The sequence below is a fragment of the Centroberyx affinis genome, unplaced genomic scaffold (assembly GCF_046629955.1).
Source record: "Centroberyx affinis isolate AG114_WGS23_722 - 3 ecotype Tasmania unplaced genomic scaffold, CSIRO-AGI_Caff_v1 ptg000848l_1, whole genome shotgun sequence".
Taxonomy (NCBI): domain Eukaryota; kingdom Metazoa; phylum Chordata; class Actinopteri; order Beryciformes; family Berycidae; genus Centroberyx; species Centroberyx affinis.
The window spans coordinates 42139-63053 of record NW_027279443.1 but is presented as its reverse complement, the minus strand read 5'-3'; the positions used below and the strand labels follow the sequence as shown (position 1 = coordinate 63053).

General features: G+C 40.8%; 1 protein-coding gene across 1 annotated transcript in view; it reads right to left on the bottom strand.

The window, feature by feature from the left end:
- Positions 1 to 20915, bottom strand: part of negr1 (neuronal growth regulator 1) — a gene marked incomplete at its 3' end in the record, with an annotated part of 102221 nt that overhangs the window by 48985 nt on the left and 32321 nt on the right. The window contains exon 2 of the mRNA XM_071521052.1: positions 10024 to 10262. Coding sequence (XP_071377153.1) covers positions 10024 to 10262 — 239 coding nt within the window. The remainder of the gene's footprint in view (positions 1 to 10023; positions 10263 to 20915) is intronic.

Sequence of the window (20915 nt, the reverse complement as noted above, 5' to 3'; positions counted from 1 at the left end):
TGACACTACTCTGAGCCAGGACATTGGAGTATTTTTCACTCAACACAGGGGGCTTTACATTTCTCCCCACTGCAACAAGAACCAAGAGCAAAAATAAAGTATTCAGGATGTGCCCTTTACTTCATGCAACCCTTTGAGCTGTAATGCCTAAGCGATAAAGCGTTTTGAATTCCATGATTTTCCCTCGTCTCATGGGTGCTGTTTAATGGCAATAAAGCTGGGGGAGAGAGGCACAGATGCAAAAGTCTAATTTGTTGAGGTGACACGGGGTCTCTGAGGGGGATAAATGTCACGCAGAGATTAAATGATTCTGAGAGACGAGGGAGCAGTCACAGCCATATCTAACCCCCTGCCTCACTTGCATATCCAATACCCTTTAATGCAACAGCATGTGATTCATGTGATATGAAGTCTAATGCTAACTACAGATTCCTGTTGTTGCAAAACTGTCATAATGTTCAGGTAAGGGGAAACCCCATGGGATGGGATGATAAAAGCAACACGGTTCATCTGCTCGAAAAGCAGAATGAATGGCTGTTTCTCACTGCATAGTGGGGGATACTAGAAGCTTACTAACATGAAGCAGATACACTGTATATACTGGGTGTGGACAAAAAAAGGGAAAATCCACATGAAAAGGAACTAATTACAAGGACAGCTATAGAGATGACTTGAATGCCAAACCATGGCCTTCCCAGTCACCAGATCTAAGCATCACTGAACCTTCATGGGAAGGTGAAGTAGATTTCCACATCCTTCATCCTTCAAAGAAATGGAGACTTTTATGCCTGAAGAATGGTCCAGTATCTCACTAGACTCAGGACTTGTATGACACGACTGAAGCTGGGTACTTATTGGGTCCTTATTGGGTATTTTGTATTTCTATATTGTTTAGGCTATTTTGTCCACAACCCTGAGTGGAAACTAGGGCTGAAAGATGTCATCATTATCATACTATAAAGCAAGGAATCTCTGTCTGTCTGTCTGTCTGTCTGTCTGTCTGTCTGTCTGTGTGTCCATCGCACATCTCGAGAACCATTCGTCCGGTCGACTAGATGTCAGTGTTCAGGATTTACTGAGTTTGAGTATGATGAAAGGTTTTCACCAATATTGTACTTGATTTGTGAACCAAAGATTACCTGCTGCTCTAAAATACCTTGTTTAGAAATCTATTAAGCAATTAATTGCAGCCTCTGTGATTTGGAAATTGCATGAGTTCATATTGTGCATATTGCAATTTAGATAGTTTTCTCGGTTCAATTGTTCATTTCTAGTGGAAACAATGCTTAAGTGTATCTGTAGTGCAGAAACACTGACAAAACTGTCATGACCAAAATGACCACTGACAAGGTAGTGACCTGGCTAGCATTTCAGTTTTGGGGACTTCCTGGTGGATCAGGCAGAAGCCTATATGCACCTGTGATATAATGGATTGAGTCCAATGCATGATTTTTCTTGCATGTAATCCCCTCTCTCTCTCCTGTCTTCCTTGTTACTCCCCATGGTGCGCTGTCTAGTAAAGCAAAAATGCCAAAGAAAAAAATCCAACTTTTACTTCAACTGTCATATTGTCCCTGTAGCAGCATTAATAAATGTGGTATGCTTGGACTGGAAAACCCAGAATAAGGTGTCTCTTATTTTCTTCCTTTCCCTTCAGCAGATGAAAAACAGCACACTCCCAGAAGCCTCCGCAACATGACAGAGCTGCTCCCCTGCTACATCTCATCTGTAAAGAAATCCCTCTGTTCTCCATGAGAGGGCTTTACCATGTGTACACAAGCATTGCACCATGACAGGTAATGATTCACAACACACAGAGTTTTGACAAAGCAAATAAACAAAAGTACAACATGGTGTGAAGTTATGGAGGTGCCATAATAGCGCATGTTGTGGGCCTACATAAATAGATCTATGACCAAGTGGCTGGCAATATAATGAACTGAATTCTTAACTACAGCGAGTGGCCTGTCAGAGACCTGACCGGACGCATTCATCACCTGGAGTGAGTCATCTGTACTGGGACATACTTTCTCCCTGCAGCTCACAGTCAAATAAATACTGTAGGTCTGTCTCATCGGCTTCCTTTGTCTGATGACTCAACAGTTGCGGGTTTAGATAACACACTCATAACACCTGAACAAAAGCCTCAGTAACAGCTTGTAACAGCAAAAGTAACATCTAGATAACAAATTGATGGAATTCATTGTTCAACCATTTTCCACCACATTCATACAGAAAAATAAAGGCCTTCAGAAAGAAAAGGTCCTCGGGTGCTCGGAAGTTCAACCCGGTGTGATGAAGGTGCTCTTTGGTAGGGAACGCAAAAGTTAAAAAAAGAAGAAAGGTCCAAGGCACTCTTCTGGCAAAAAGTTTAAAAACCTTTATTCAGATGGCTATTTCATGGTGAAATTCTTAAAAACATAGACAAAGCTTGTGCATATTAAAATAGAACTGGGTTACAACCCACGCGTAGCGGCACAAACAGAAAAATAAAGGTGTCGAAAACGGTTCTTCAGAGTGATGCCATAGAACATTTCAGACCATGGTTCTTTACAGAACCATCTCTGTGGTTCTCAACGTGGGGTCCGGGGACCACCAGGGGTCCTTGAGGGGGTTCCAGGGGGTCCCCAGCAAATTGATGAATTGTTAAACTTCACCATTATTTAATTTACAAGAAATTTACAAGAAAAGAGATGTAGAAATTACTGTTTTGATCATAGTTTCACTGTTATCTCTCTACCTACAATACAGATAATCAGGGAATTCTGGACAAAATCATATTTAACAATACAAATATTCTCAGATTTGGGTCTGAGACACAAAATCTCATCAAATGGGGGTCTGTGGCCCTAATGTGGACTGATTGAGGGGTCCTTGATATGAAAAAGGTTGAGAATCACTGGCTTAGACACCTGCATTGCGTTTTTATCTATCTGTCCTTGTATAGCCTCATTTGCAATTGCACAATAAATACTATGGAGGGCTTTGGTTATTTTCCACATTTATACCATCACCCACGATCCAATAACTAAGAATCAAGAACCTTTTAATATCCCAAAGAACCATACATCGTTCTTAGGGATTTTAAAGTTTCTTTGTGGAACCAGAAATGGTTCTTCTATGCCATCACTCTGAAGGTTCCAGTTCGCACCTTGATTTTTCTGTGTGTTGTTTCCGATGTCATTCATCTAATGCAGTTGTGTTTTAGCTTGTCATCTTAATATTTTTGTTGGGAGGTGATCCCCTTTTTGTCTCAAGTCCACGGATTTGACTGTAGCACTTTGCTTCCAATTTTTGTATCAAAACTAAACTAAACTAAATAATAAATGCAATAGATTGGCATACTGTTCCACTGCTATGTCACAAACAACATGAGTCATATGAACACCATATGAAAGCTGACGTAAGGCTTTAATTAGTAAATGAGTCATGTCGGTTATACAGCTCTTGTTCAGGTGTTATAAAGCAGAGTTTACCAGTAGGTATTTGTAGGTCAAACAGGTTGCTAGATTTTAGCTACTGTAGGTCACATCCATCAGGAATTATGGGTATTGGAAAATGTATTATTCAGCAGACGGTTGGCATGTTAGCTTCAGTTTGATTGTGGCCATATGGCTGGTGGTGAGGGGCTGCCATGACCCTAAACAACCCGGGTCCAATTCCCATTATGGAATGTTCTTCACAAAGCCAACAACTACAAATTGAGGCGCAGTATTGTGATGGCCCGCCATTATTGTTGTGGTACTGTAGTGAGCATTACTGCCTGCCAGGCAAATTGACAGCTTACAATACACTTTTTCACAGTTGTTTACTCAAGTACAGCAACACCCACATAGCCCCAAAAAAGAAAATACTGCGCAGGCAACAGATAAATGGAACACATGAAATAAGTAAAAATAAGATGAAATGAACTATATATTTATTTATAACCATAGCGTCCAGACAGTCAGTTTTGTTGGCTCCCATATTCACTGTCGCTACTATCTTGTCTTTTCTTTCACGTTCTATTTACATGAAGTAAAAATATACAAGACGCATTAAGCTTTCCCTGGCTTTCACACTGCTACAAGTTTCCATCCTCATCCTTCACACCTGGAGCTACATACTGTAAATATACATATTTTTTAGATTCACACTGTAGAACTACAGTATGTAAGAAAAAGGTGAAAGTGAAAGCAGCAGGCTTAAACAACAGAGTGCGGCAGTGCTAATTGTGAAATTCATCGCTGCAGGTGAAGTTGACTCTGAGCCCAGAAAAAAGAAGGCGTATTATTTCCAGACATTAGCAACGGCATTACTAACTAAAGAAAACCTGTCAAATGGAGCTGTAAGTAATGATTCTGAAGGTTTTGAGGTGCACATACCAACAAGTGAAATAAATTATACTCTCTATAGGCACACATTACTGCTGATGCTGCTGGTAAAACAGCTATGCACCATAAAGGCAGAGATTTCTGTGTTGCCACGAGGGAAAACAATCATTCCTATCTTTTATTTTATACTAATTGGAAAAATATGCAGTTCAACACAAGTCATGCCATGTAGAAGCACATCAAGTACAACAAGATAAGCACTAGCAACCAACAGTTCTCTCACGGAATTGATGAATGTGACAGACAAATTATTCTGATCTACAATCTTCAATAGCATATAAAATACCATCAATAAAAGTGTGTGGGAAAAGTCTGGGTGAACCAGACATGAACCAAGCCTTGACTTATATTTACAAATGATTCCTAAACCCTGTCCGAATAGGATTATGATGACAGAACAATGTGTGTAATGTAATTCTTTACTCTGCATATCAGTGATTTAAATGAGCAATTAGCACAGGACGAATCAATTACAGTATTATTCCCCAAAATTACTGAGGAAGCGTATCATCTTCAGAAACAGGTCACATACTACTTCTGCCTCCAGAACAGAAGAAATTAGTCAAAACAAACAATTCATGTAGAGTCAAAATGGGAGATAAAATGGTAGATCATTTGTCCTCTAACTATTAGTCCCATGCGGATGCACATCGCATGATAATCACAAATAACTTTCGGTAAGGACTAAAATTGCTGAATTATTCCAGTGAAAATTGCATTACCTGACTTCTTCCAGTAAAATCAATCCTGTTCAGACAAGGCATTAGCATTTGTTTAACCTTGCTTGGAGCACCAGATGGGTGGAGTTTGGCACATAGAACAAACAATGAGTGCAAGAATACGATCAAAGCAAAGTATGGGAAAGTATACTTTTTTTTAGTAGACTTTTCTGTGACTGACAATTTATCTGCCACTATCTGATGCAGTAAGCTCCGCCCACCTGGTACTCCAAGAAGGGTAAAACAAATGTTCAGAATTATTTGGATATACTAGTTGACTGAGGTCTGAGATGAACATAATTTTTGCGCTTCATCACTCCTTTTCATTCAGCACTGTCATTTGCAGCAATCATAACCCAACATATTATTATCATCCCACTCACGTCATAATTATCGCATATCTCACACATAATTGATTTCAAAGAATTTTGTATGTCTTACAGGTGTCATTGATACTTGACATTTATATTTTAGGCATTCAGCTTATCTTCTTACGCAGAGCAACTCACAGTAAGTGCAGAGGGACGGGCTGCTTGCTCAAGGACACTTCAGCAAGACACAAGGCTGCTGATGGACACATTGGCAGCTGAAGTGATCGCCCCTGTGACCTTTCAGCTTTGGGACAGTCTCTCTAACCACAAGGCCACACTGCTGCTCTAAACAGATGACAAGTGCTGACACAGCATTGCATTTAGGCATTTAGCTGACGCTTACTGAGAGCGACTCACAATGAATGAGCCAGCAGAGGTTCAGTCTCTTAATCAAAGATACAAACCGCAGGGTAGCAGGGATCAAACCTGTGACCTACCGATTATGGGGCGGTCTCGCTAACAAGTGGGCCATCTCTTAGGGTGAGTCGGTGTGAGAGTCTCAGGGCCAAACGAGGCGCAAACACAGACAGTAGCGCAGGTTCAATCATAGAAGTACTTATTTTGATTATCCAAAGAGAATAGTTTCCTGTCCCGCCACTATCAAATTTATCTAAAACAATTACAGACATGATTATGCTTTAACACATTATGTCGCAGCCACAGGCCTTTCTCTATTGCAATTAAAATAAGCAATGCTTCAGGCACTACTTTTGGGAAACCTACTGGAAAGAAGGAGACGACACAAGCAGTTGTTGCACCTCCGGCAACCCAGCGTTTTTGGGGATTGGTGGGAACGAGCGGTGAGTTCAGAGACAGAACTTTATAATGGAGCTGTGTGAACTACTGCTTCCAATTTGACCCCTGGATGTCACCGTCCATGCTCCTGTACCCCTGATGATGTGCGCTGTGTAAACTTGGAATAACCTACCGAGTTATAGCCAATCAGTTTGGTGTGCACAAAAGCACAGAAGTTTGTGTACCTACTTCTCAAGAGCCTGGTGCTGGTTGTGCAAGATTTAATCAAGGTACCCTCACTACAAGAGGGGTGCGTAATGTGCGGCACTTTGCGTACCACATCCCTCAAATTACAGGCTGCAGACATACCTGTCCTGCTGCCTTCAGATGGCTACAGGAATTTAATCAACTGAAAGGGAAGGCCCTCGTTCATCCTTCAAACAGTTGTGGATGACAGATATTGGTAAGAATGAACCCTTAATCAAGCCCCGTACAGACTCTGCCTTACTCGCATTATTGCCTTAATCGCATTTTTTACGTGCATGTAAACGTGTCTGGTGGTTGAAGAATTTATATCAAAGTGAAACAAGCAAGCAAAACAAAACATAAAGGGGTGAAAGTGCACCCTCACTGACTAAAATCCCGAAAATAGCACAGAATGGCTGCGTCTGCGCTACAATGTGGTTTGAGTAGGCGGAGGCACAAGCGTAATCTTTGATACCAAAACGGCACTGTGCCAACTGATTTGAAGAAATCAACTTGCGGGCAACTAAATTACCCCTTTGCCAGCGGAAAGTCACTGCGCTCAATCTGCCGTGACACGAAAATAGGGCCCTCACACCTGGTTCAGACCAGATGCGCAACGGCCGCGTAGTGTGACACCAGGAGCCGGTGTTTTCTCCGCTCTCCTGCTCTACAGGAGGAGAAATTCCCCGTGGAAACAGGCTGTAGGATACTTACATTGTGCTCCAACAGCCACCGAAGCTTCATCTCTTTTACTGTTGTCCTTGTAGACAGAATGCTGACAGCTCACTCTGCTTTTCCACATCACAGATTGACTTTATATCTTCCATCTTCCTCACTTGCTCCCTTTCTTCACAGACTCGCTCATATCAAAGCAGTCACGTTTATTTGTTTTCTCAGCCAGAGTCGTGACTTGTGATCAGGCAATAATTAGGAAAGCCTATCGGGCCTATAGATGTCTCTCTCTCTCTTTCTCTCTCTCTCTCTTTCTCTCTCTCTCTCGCTCTGTCTGTCTCTCTCTAAATAATAACATAGCCCTACATAAATGAAGTAGCCAATAAATAAACAAACCTAAACATGTCCTTGTTTATTTTTGCAGCAATTCAATAACAGACCCAATTTTCAAAAGACAAGTGATAACCCAAAACCAGATTGATCTCATAGGTCATTCTACAGTGTGTTGCATTTAAAAATTGCATCAGTGCACATGGACTAATCAACAACAACAGTGAAGACAGACTGGTAAGTTGATTATTTAATATATCTGTGCATCTACCCATTTATTCTACAATATATTTTGATCATCATTATTTATCTCAATATTTGGTTTTTGGTTTTTGCATAGATATCCGCTTATGTTACACCTATTTTCAATGACAGTGAGCATTTGAAATGAAATGAAGGGGAATTCAGTGTTTCAGTACTGCTGAATTCTATCATTATTAGTGGTGGAAACTGATTCTGATATAGGGTTTCACATAACTCACTATAATGGCACCGATGCTATAGGTGTCATACATGCTGTGGGTGTAAATCAGCAGTTACAGTCGCCTCACTGGGGATGATTCATTCCAGGCTTGACTTCACTAGTCCTGTGGCAATGAGCATGATAGACAGCTACGCTACCTATCAAGTTAATTCAAAAGTACACTCTAGCATTGGATGAAAGACAGCGTTTCTACAAGGAGTGTGTCTAACACTACCCACCTCTTCTACCTCAACTTTGTATACTATACAGCTTGTGTGGAGCGGAGCACATTCCTGCTGCGTTCTTTTTAAATGAGCCCTAAACTCGGCATGGCAAATGGTATACAAATAATCGTAAACAAATAATTTTTATGTGTGTGCACTCATTATACAGCTGCTCCCTGCTTGCAGGCTCATTGAGTAGGTCAGGGACTGGGGGCGAGGAATGCGGACGCTGCAGCGACAATGATTGTGCGCCTTCACACTATGTTGTGAAATAAATGCTGAAATTAATACCCAAAACAGAATACAGCTGACTGTATTTTCCTTTGACAACTTGATTGATAACATTGCATCCTCATTGCTATTCCTGCCTGAGCATATTCAGAGACAAGTGGACCATAAATGCTGTAAATCTTTGCATCAGCCTGTTAAAGGAATAGAACATGGCATTTGGAAGATGGATTTTCAATGGGGTTGTTTTCTCGTTTTGCTGTTAAGCCACTGTCTGAGGCATGCGCGCATCACCATACAAACTCAGACACACCACCCTATTAACCCAACGACTAACAATTACTCTGTCACGCCAAGTCCCGTCGCCAATTAGCTCTCTGTGCACATAACAGACTAGCAACCATGTTTCTCATAAGACCAAAATACATTTATTGACCTTGTTGGATATGGATAGAAATGAAGCACAATTTGCACTTCTTTGGAGAGCCCAGTGGCAGTTTTATTTCTTAAAGGTTGAAATCCAGTTTCAAGTTTTATACCCTCTGTGAATCACTGCAGTGGCATATATGTCAATAATATTGAGTCAAGCTAGACAGAATTCAGCTAAGACTTGTAAGAATCACACCTTATTTTATTGTTACCTGCCGTGACCAAATCCAGAGAGGCTTGATTAAAGCTACATAGTGTGCCTGCAGTCATTTTACCTACAAGCCTCTTTACTTGATGTTACATGGCCTACAGGCACAGAACGTACCGTACAACAATATGAGCTCGCATCCGCAGAAAAAAAAATCTGTTCAGACTAGATACTACAATGTTAAGACCAAACAAAATGTCACACAGACTTGTTCCTACCCAGAGTATAAGTGAATGACAGACACTTTTTGCAGCACAGATGGTGCTGGATACACCTGTGACCATTAGCTACCCGGACAATGTGAGAATATTGTCAGATCCCATATGTTAAGCGTCGTTGGGTACATGATCCATGTAATAAGTAACAAACAAGATGTTGGAAAAAATTACAGTTTACAAAGACCGTCGATACAAAGGCAGACAGAAATGGCAAAACCAAAATATAAACTACTCACCAAGATTTTTATTTCCCATTCATTTGATTGAGGCCACGAAAATAGCCTGAAAACTGACATTTAACGCATTTGTGAACAGATTCAACAACAGATCCCGCTACTGTGATTTTTAATTGACTGTAATTTCGCCGCTGTAATAGCATTTTTACTGATAGAAGAGAACATAGTGGAGGGACACCATTTAGGAGAGATAGTTCCTGTTTGAGAGACCAGATCTGCTTTTTTTTTTAAATATTAATTTTATTGTAAACCAAGAATAGAAAGGCAAAATGATGACAGACCCAGGACTGCTTTGCCGTCTTAAAAGCGAGATCTGTTGTTGAATGTGTGAAGTTTTCAGGCAATTTTTTCATGGCTCATTCAAACACTACAAACTCGTCCAGCTGCATCCAATCTTGGTGAGTAGTTTATATTCTGGTTTTCACGGCGGTCAAGTGCCAAATAACCCCCGTGTTAAAACTTAGTGGAATATTGCTTTAACACTAGTTCATGCAAATACACACACTTACACGGATAAAACACATACACTCTCATCTACACACACACACAGAACAGCGAGGGAGATACACACCTTTTACAATGAGGTTGAGGAGCTTTGGCCGGGGGTTGCGCTCGCTCTGAATGGAGCACGTGTACTGGCCGTCGTCGGTTACGTCCACTTTCTGTATCTGAAGGCTGTACTCGTGTTTGTCCCCGACGCTGGACACGATGGACACACGCGGGTCCACAGACCACTTGTCATTCCCCGCGAATATGATGCTTGAGCGGTTCAACCAGGCTCCTTTCGAGATCCCATCCAACAGGTAGCACCTACAGTGACAGGAGACACTTCAGTGAGACTTTTGTTTGACTCTGAAGAGCCGACTGAATACAGAGCTGTAAATTATCAAGTCACCACCACATGCTTGTAGCCTCAGTGCAAATATTGTTTTATTCAATATGTAAAGGGGCAATAAGTAATGTATTGCTTGTATCTATCTCTATGAGCAACCAAACAGTGTTTCTCCCAGGATTTTGTTCAGCAGCAGCACACATGCACACCGGATTCTGCACTCTCTCTCTCTCTCACACACACACACACACACACACACACACACACACACACCTGTGTACTAAGACCATGACTAAGATCCAAAACTTAAAGAACAGATTACAACAATGTATTTTAGTGTAATCAGTGTTTACTATTGTATTGACACTGAAAATAAATCAATACATCTAGATAGACAGATAGATAAGATACTACTAGATAGGTACTCTACTGTACTTTATTGTATTACGAGAAAAAATCGAAATAGCTCATGAATCTAGTGAAGAATACAGCTGCCAGTTAAGTTAACGGAGATGGACTAGAGATGATGCAAAATTTTCTCCCATAGGAATAAATGGAAGTCAATTGTGAACGAGGTGTCAGACAACAAACAATATCACAAGAGACTCCAGCAACAGCCCCTGAAACATCTATTCAATATATCCAAATCGGTATCCACCAATGTATCCGGCAATGTTTGCTATGTCGTTGAGAAATTTATATGAAGTATAGAGATTGATGTGAACTCACTGCACTGCAGTTTTTAACGTCTCTGCTGTCAGATGATCCCTGATTGAGTCAATTTAACACATAAAGCACAGTGCGCTATATTTGTCCGGACGAATCACAATAATTTTGTTATTTGATGTGTTTTAAGCGAGCACGAACGTTTTACATCAGCGGGAGTTGACATTCAAAATGAAAGTAAATGAAACCCGGGCAGCAGGATCTCAGCTGTCATTCAGTTTCATGTTCTGTATGAACAGTGGCTTTCAAAATAACAATGTTCTGCTGATTCTAGGGTAGAGGAATTGTTTAATTGGGCCTACAAATTAAGGAGGGTTGGTAGGAATGGCTAGAAAGTGAGTTTTGAAAGCCAGAAATCTCAGCTGGCAAAGTAATCATCATTGAGTCTGGTATTGATCAACAACTCTATCAAGAACCAGTAGATACAAAATGAATGTACAAAATATTAGTGGCACTTACTCTTTTCATGAAGCACACTGATGGGGTGAATCCAGGTAAAAGCCATTATCCCTTATTGATTTCACATATTAAATCTATACCAATCACAAAGCAGGAGATGTAAATAAAGAGAAGCAGACAAGTTAGAGAAGGATTCTTAAGCTTTTAGGGAGTTGAGATGTGGATTTTGCTAAAGTGGCTGCAACCCAATATCAGCAAGATGTCACTAATGTTTTGTACATTCAGTGTATTATGGCCAATTTGTGCTATAGGACAGTAAAATCTTACTTACAGCACATTTAATGCATTGAATAAAGTTAGAATTTGCATCAGTTTTATGAGTGTGCAGCGATTTCTCATTATTTTACTCATGTCATGCCGTGGCCAGCGCCTCAACAATCTGTGAGAAATGCTCTCCTTACTTCTGTCTGAATCCCAACTTTGCAGCACCCTACAGTAAGCCCTGAGACCTTCATATCGCCCTGGGTGGCCCCAGGGCCCGTGGAGGGAATCGGCCCCATTACCCAGGCATTACTAATGCCATGCTGCACTGAGCTACAGGTCCACAGGCTGCTGACTTGTCAACAAGAGCAAGTGTATGCATTCAAAACCCACTGGCACACAGTCATTGACATTCAGTGCCACATTATTGAAATTTTGATGGCTTAGGGGGAAATGACATTGATCTGAGAAAGTTTCAGGAATACCACAGACAGATAGCAGCTACAGAACGATTACAATATCCTATATACAGGACAGACACGTTGGGTAGAATTGAAATTTAGCCAGACAATATCTGTCTGCAAGTGAGTATGTGTGTGTTTGCATGTGCAGATTATTTGTGTATTTTATGCACATGTGTGCCTGCATGTTGACTACTCTCTTTGTAAGGAAATCCATTGACCTGTAATCAAACATATAATGAATTACTTTCTCTTACTTTTGAAATACTTACTCCAAAATCCACAGCATATGCAGTTTTATGAACAATATCTTCTCATTTTTCATTGCAATTTGAATAATGTTATCATGTACAACCACCTTCGATTATTATTTGAAGTTGTGTAAAATTATGTTAGTATATAATCCCATTATCTAAATGCTTTCACTCAAGACCAAGTAATCACATACTTTATGAGTATATGTAATCTAATTACTGTGTTTTACAGTGACTAACAGATCACACTTATTACCATATTTTTGGAACCTGATCTGTTGTTCCTCAATCCTGCAGATACACATACAGAAAGCTATAGGCTTGATTCTTATTTCCATCATAGGTTTTGAATGCACAGTGAGCAGATAGTGGTCAGTCATGTAACTTAATACATTATTGCAGTGTATGATACCTCATAAATTAAATACTGATGCAGCAGATAGCTAGGACAGACAGCACAAAAAAGGACACAGCAAACAGGAGTTGCAGAGAAATGAAACTGGGCGTTCTTTGTTCTTTTTTGAGGCAGATACAGACATCCGATATTTTCCCACCCATATCGGGTATTTTTCTAAGAATCGTAGCAGGTGTTATTTTTAAACAAAAGACCATGTTAGTTTTATTATGTTGCTAATTTAATAGTTGTATTTAGTGACACACTCCTAGAAAGAAAGGTACAAAAAATCCCAACTCCACAATCGGCCCAATATAAAACAAAATATCGGACCAATACTGATATTGCTTTTTAAAGCTGATATTGTCTCTGATACTGATAGTCTGTCGATATATCGGTGCATCCCTAATGTTCTTGTATTGACAATATAGATATTAATATGTATTTTAGACTTGACAATTACAAACCCAGATCTGGAACCATACATACTGTAGCTTTTGAAATCTGACAGTCGAAAATTGACAATCTAGCAAACAAAGCTCAGGCTTCCAGTCCAGTCTCATACAATCAAGCAATCATGGGTGTGAACAGACTCTATTAGGGCCATACTTTGATATCAGTGTGATCATTACTGAGGCCAATACTTTCTACTTCTGAAAGCTGATGATGAAAACTAGGGTCAACACTGTCAGAAAGAAGTAGCCTAGTTCTACTCTTATCAATCCGGCGCTGTCTTGACTGATGAAATCACATCACAACCCGTCATAAACAGTGCAATAATGAGTGGGAAAAGGGGCCATCAAGTTTGGCTCTTTAGCTATTGTCATCATGCCATCCAGACTGCCAGCACCAGCAATAAAGCCACCGAGGAAATCAGTTTGGCACCCAACACAAAGCTCTGCACCTTCTATGCCAAGAAAATGTCCGTCAGGCAAGCCGGTAGAGGACAATGGTCCAGTCCTGGCTGGCCTCACCCTGAGGAGCCACTGCCCTGGAGGTATTGTCACAAAACAGCGCTAAACAATGGAGAATGGACAGTTCTGAAAATAGTACAACAGAGAAGTTCAGGTTGTAGACAAAGTGCACAAGGAGCTTTCTGTGAGTTAGTCCATTGACCACCCGAGCAGTACTGCTGCTGGCCCTTAGGCAAGATTTACTGGAGGAGCCCCAAGGCAAGCTTCACTCCTTTTCAGTATCCTCATCAACGAGACAGGGCTGCACTACAGCCACAAGAGATTAAGGACACATGCTACAGCTATTATTTTCAGGTAATGGTAGGCCTACAGGCTACAAGTGCAAATGCGTATATCAAGATTTAGAAATTTCATGAGCTGTGTAAAAAATAATTAAAATAACATAAATATGACAAAAGGAAAATAAATTGGGGCTCCTATGTTGATATATCATCTGCCTCTAAGAGACACAAAGTGGAGAAAGGCTCCTTGCCAGCCTCTATGATCTGAAGATCATTGGCCTTAAGTGACTTATCATTTAACACATTTTTTTTCCATTTCTTTGACAGTCAGATTTATTTTTCTTTGAAAAAAAAATTCATGGAATTCTTAGATTTCATGAGCAGATAGTAGCCACTCATTTAACTTAACACATTATCTTCCAAGCTTCATTATAGGTTATTTTCAAATATACCACAGAAATGTCAACATGCTCTTTCATTTAATTTTTCCATTACAAAAACAACAAACTACTTCAAATCTGAGTATCAAATGAAATTAGAAAACACAGCAGAGAGTGATAATGACAGAGCCAGAGCAATTGTAATCAAGTCATTTTGCCAGCTACGTTTTTATTCCACCACATTTGTCTTATTCATCTCCTCAAAGAGTTCCTCTCAGAGGCACAGCAACACAAAACCGATAACACCTAAGGTGGGCTTTTCTTTCATCAAGCCCTTTCCTTTAGGAGCCCACTGGGAGGCTGGCTTCCCATGGTTTATACAAAGCTAAGATAATTATTTCATAGACCCGAGAGCATGCATTCTGAAGCAGCTTTTACACCTAAAATATGCATTAATTGATACTTTTATTTATCCCTGCTACTGATGAGTGACTTTAGAGGGGCCAGACTCATTATGAGCATTTTTTGTGTATTTTGGCTCACAAAAAACACAGAATTTTATTCAGACCTTATCTTTTTATGCACAAAGTGCACAAAAAGAAAGTGATTGGGTGGTGTCTGAGCACCTTACATGAATGGAGAATGATGAGAAACCATTAATTACAGTATGGCAGTTATTAAGAGAAGCAGACTGTAATCCGTTTAGCCAAACTCATTCAAGCTCTTTGATCGGGTGCCATAATTAACACTGGGGCATCACTCTGACCCAGATTCGTATTTGCTTTTCAAAATTGTTTTCTCGGTTTCCTCAAATGTAAATATTCTTCCTGGCACCAACTTCACAGATCTCGTCTTGCAGACGTATTCCGGTGTTTCACAGTCTGGTAGTTCACATTAAGCAGATTTTTTCCCCATATTTGGCACAAGAAATGAGCACACTTCTGGATGGCTCCCTCTGTAGTCTGAGATTTGTCGTTATGTAACACTTATGTAACAGACACCCAGGACATTTAAACTTTTAGCCATGCAGACCCCATCTAAGCTTCCGTTCCTCTACTTCCAGTTACTATTAGACAGCACAGTATAAAGAGTTTATTCCAACAAATGCAGTTGCTGGGATGCAGCAGCAGCACAGAATAAAATGTATCATATGAGGCATCTAATGACACCTTTATGAGTTTAAAAAGCATTTGCCAGTGCATACATATTTTGTTATTTGGAACATTCTCCTCCTTGTTGAGTTTTAAAACCATGTGTGTGTTTGTCATCTTATTGTTTTTTTTTATCTTCTTTCCTCTCTTGTTGTATAAGCCCCTTGGGGTTTCTTTGTGCCACCCGCAGTTTGCATTTCTTGTTTTTTTATTCTCTCTATTTTCAGTGTTTGTAAATAAACTAAAACTAAACCTACAGCGATGCATAATTTAGCTTAACTGAGTCACATCACGTTGTCCTACCCTTTACACAATAACACATTAGTTACATTAAATGCTTTGCACGTTAAATTAAGCATTTACACATGAAATGCTTTCCAAAGTGTTATGAATAGTATACAGAGACAGGCATTGCAAAGATCACCTGGAATATTCCACATTCCAGTCCTTATTGTTTTAAGTCAGAAAATCAGTGGTTCACAGCATCATTGTAGTGGAACATCTGCTTAGAGACAATGGTTTTGTGTTTCTCTTAATAGCGAAGCGCACTTAACCCGCTTGAATGAAAGAAGTGTTTTGAAGAGCATAATGAGAGAGTGTAATTCAGCCGTTAAAAATGTACGAGGAAAGCCTTTTGATGGTGAAGTCGGGGACAGATGTTGCGCTCCATTGTTGCCGCTTTGCACACATTTGAAAGAGATGCCTCGATAACTGAGCTAGCGCTATTCGCAGTATGCTCTACCACCTTTAGTACGACTCACTGGCCTCAACAGAGCTCAATTGTCCAAAATGAATCCTCAAGTGAGAAAATGCATTTCACACCGACAGAGTGGATGTCGAAGCACTAGTGAATGGAGGCTATGTGTGATGAATGTGTGAAAATCCCAGGTCTTTTCTGCTGTGTAGACGGAGAGTTAATCTTTCTCTAAGTTGTTTTAAAGCTTTTTTTGCTTTATTAGTTACACTGGCACACAGTGGAGAGTAGCCGGAAAGTGTTTGAGGGTTTGACATGTGACAAAGGTCATGAGCCGGATTCAAACCCATGAGATTGCGAGCAAGCGTTACGTGCCTGAATATGCCGAGGCACCAGGACACCCAGGGTACTTTATTATGAAGCCTTTGCATGTAGGCAGCAGTGTGGTGTAGTGAGGAAGGAAACTGGGTTCAATCCTTCTTGATCGGGTTCAAGCCAATAATACCAACTGCATCAAAGTCTGACTGTGCAGAATTATGTTTATTTCTGAGCCACAAATGGCACTGACTTGCTAGAATGTAAACAACAATTTAAAAATGTCATTACAAAGTGCAGATAATATAATTTGGATGGAGAGCTTGTGAAACTATGATGGAAAAGCCGCCTCATTTGTGATTACTACAGCAGATTAAAATGCATCTAACATCACCTTTATTTTTACCTATTGTTCACTTTTTTGTGTCCCCTATCGCATCCATAATCAATCAATAACTGCAATGTTGAAGACCAATGTTCGTCACTTTAAATTCAGTTTGTGCTGTTGGCATAGGCTATCAAAGTTAAAGTGCAATAATTTCACTAAAATATAAACAAAACACACACATTTTCACTACATCTAGTGCCTGTCTTGATAACTGTGGGTGTATCCTTTCCGTTCACAATAGAGCTTTGATTGACAAGTTGATGGCCAATCAATCACACACTGGAGCTGACCACGCATGTAATCTGTAAACGGTGTTGGACGTGTTGGACAGATGCTAGCAAACGAGATGCTAGCATATGAAAGCTAACTTCACCTGTGAATAAAAAGCTCTTGGGCTTTGTGCAGGTCGACACACTGGTATTATACAACAACGATTATCTGCCATGTTTGATTAGTGATTTTGGCAGTACGCAAAATCATTAGCTTCTCAAAAGTAACATCTAGCTTGCAACCACAACAGACCGGTTACACTCTCCCGGTGAGGGAGTGTGTGGGATTCGAGTGTCTTGAAATCCCAATGGGTGGTGAGTTTTTGTTCCAAAACAGAGAGAGCAGGCCAGAGAATAAGTTTTGAAAGCCAGAAATCTCAGCACTTGGTGAAGTAATTGTTGAGTCACTGGTATTGATAAATAACCCTATCAAACCACCCACAGATATTTCATTTTATGGTCATTGGGTGCTACAGGGCAGTAAAAGTCTACTCATTGTACTCAAAATCTTCCTCAAAAATACCTATAAACACTGTGTTTACAGCTTGTGTAAGCACAGTGCATCGAAGGCATGCACTGAAAAATGAGTGCACCAGTGATGCACTTATTCCCCTCAAATCTATGTGTAAATATTCTTTAATGCGTGCTTTCTACAACCATGATAAATGTTGTTTCAGTGGTGGTGCCCCTCTTTCTCTTAAGCATAGATGTGTGTGTGTGTGTGTGTGTGTGTGTGTGTGAGAGAGAGAGTGTGTGTGAGTGTAGTGGGGGTGTAGGGGGTGTAGAGACTGAGGGAGAATGAGGACATAGTGCTGTGCAGCAGAGGTACAGAGCACCAGGCTCTTAATCCCTACAGTAATCCTGTCGACTGTGGCCGGTGGGACACATCTGAAGCCTTCCAGCCGTAATCCACACAGACCCGATGCTGACACCGACACACCAACACAGAGCGTCACAGAGAACCACATAAAAAAACAACAACTCCAAAACCTCACTTAAGTAAGACGCAGATAAAAGCCTTTTTTTTACTTTATAGTAGATCACTTTTGTTTGAATTGACACTTGGGTTTACTTTGTGACCAGGGAAGCTGCGATTCTCAGCCCATTGACTACATATGACATTGATGCCACAACTCTATTGTAACTTAGTACTGTAGGTAGTACTACAAACCTAGTACAGTATCACTTCACCTCTCTGACATGCTCCCTCCAGCTTGAAACCGCTCCCCCTGTTCCCCCCCACTGGCACCGCTGCTACATACAAATGAGGTGACTCCTGCTTGAACGGCTTGCCTGGTTGAACGGTTTTGACTTGTTGCACGTGAAGAAGAAGCACACACAGCTCAGTCAAGGCAGTCCACAATATGTAACTAGAAAAAAAAAAAACTGAAAACAAACGGTGATCCCTCATGAACTGTGGCAGGCTACATGTGTAGTTCCTCTCCTCCGTTGTTTAAACCCTTCGCATGTGCAGCATTTCACAAGCTGTTTATTTCAATTTCAGCACAAGTCAACACAAGTCTTTACACTAGAACTAATTCATGTACAGAAAATCGTTCAAAGCTTTACATGAGTAATCTCTGGATTAATTCACGTTATTGATTCCTTTTTCAAGCGCTGACGTTGACTGAATGAATTCAACTTCAAGAGAATAAAAATGAATGGGGCTTACGAATTAATGGTTGATTCAAAGTTGCGAGCTGGAATTTAGAGAGGATAAGAGTGGCCTTTGTTGCCGCATAATGGGCGAGCATTTTTCCATCCCAGACACAATTCCCCCCTATTATAATATCTGTGAATGTGCTTTGCTTAACGTTTGGGTGTGTGAATGTGTAAGCTCCGTCGAGCACCAGCACTGCATTCAGATCAACTCTGAGTCCACTGCACACCCAGATTCTGTTAAATGTCATATTCAAAAAGTGGCTAGACTATGCACGATCAAACATATAGACAGTCTACTGTGCCATTATCTGTTAAACAAATAGCGCATTGTCTGGGGGAGAATGCATTCCATTTCCTAGCAAGGAGTCATTCAGAATCACTGTTCACTGTCAGATAGCACTGCTGTGACAACAATATTGGCCCGGTAAGTCAGTGCCATTGAATCACATCCACTAGAAAGAGATAACCATGTGAGGAGAAGTGTTTAGCACTGGTACACAGTGTATTCCACCACCCGCCCGCTAACAGCAGTCTTATTTTTTGCTTAGAGTCAGCCATGTTGAAAAGATGCAACCAAAAGACACCGAGGACACTGCCTGAACAGATTTACTGGTAAACAGTTCTCATTTCAACTTCCAGTACCAATAACTGTCTACTCATAGTGATAAACGCTAAAGAGATAAATGAGTCTGCACTCCTTTCATAAAAAGGCAGCATGCTGCAGGCTTAAGGATACATTTGAAATCACTTCAGTCATTTTAGTTTGCTTAGGACTGCCTGCAGTGCTAGGCAGGCACAGTTTGCACAGTGCAATTAATTTCATTGTAGCAGGCATTTTTAATCACAGAAAAAGGCTTCAAAATATTTCAAAACTAATTTGACCCATCTCTGCCCAAAAGTGACACTGAAAGCGAAGCAACCTGATACACTGAGTACTCAGCATCCAAGCAGAGCTACAGTGAGCCTTTGACAAAGTTTTCTCAAAGAACAACCTGATGGTTCTTTCGTTAATAATATATGGCCTCCAACTTTTTCAGGGACTAACACTCCCTTTAAATGTCAAATGCAAAGGAAAGCCGTTAGAGGAAATTGAGTAAACAGGCCTCTCCCCTTGCGATAAACAGGACTTTAACCTTGTGTTTGTGCTTTAAACACAGCCTTAAGACTGTTCCCGGTGGAGAGCTCGGTGGGTATTGCCTCTGTGCATCACTAATATGAGTGAAGGCTATTGAATAGTTGACTAAAAAGCACACCGCTCCGTCCCTTAAGGTGCCCGTCAGCTGGTCGTAATTACTTGTGGATGCGGAGACCACCAACAATGTATCTCCCAAATCAAATTATCCTGTCCTTCAAAATCAATGGCTCAACACTGTACGCTGCCACCTCCCTGCAGTTTCAGCATGAAAAAGGCCTACAAAAGGCAAATCAGCAAATATTCTGCAAAAAATGAAAAAAAAAAATGTCTCAGTGAAGTGAGAGTGTTGTCCACCCAGAAAACAGGGACAAGCATCCACAACTGCAAAGATTTCTGATTAATGCACCAATTGTGAGGTTATAATGACTGATTCTGGCATTTGACATTCACCATGAATACATGTCTCTGTAATTCCCCGCCTATGGAAAGAAGGAGAGTAGGGGGTTGGAGGGCAGACAGGGGGCAAAGAAAGGGGGAGAGAGAGAGAAACAGAGAGGGGAAAAGAGAAGGAAAAGGGTACGAGCAGAACGAATGAGCAAGCATGCGTACAAGCAGATCGGAGGGAGAGGAGAATATAAATATGGCAGATAATTGCATTTGCGCAGTGTCTTGCAGACCCAGGGAGGGATAGGATCGAGGCAGGCAGTGGGTGGTTGACTAACCCCAGACAGGCACACTGGAGCTCAGGGCGCTATAATATTGCCTGGGCCTTGGGAGCCTATTAATTATGCCTCATTTCATTTCAAATATGTTGTAATGTGTGCACAGAAAAACAACACGGCAGATAACTTATCATGGGCTTTCTCCCCTCCATGACTGGGGCCATTCATCAATGCACAGGAGAGCCAAGCAATGCCCATCGCGGGCACCAGCGTGTCTACAGCACA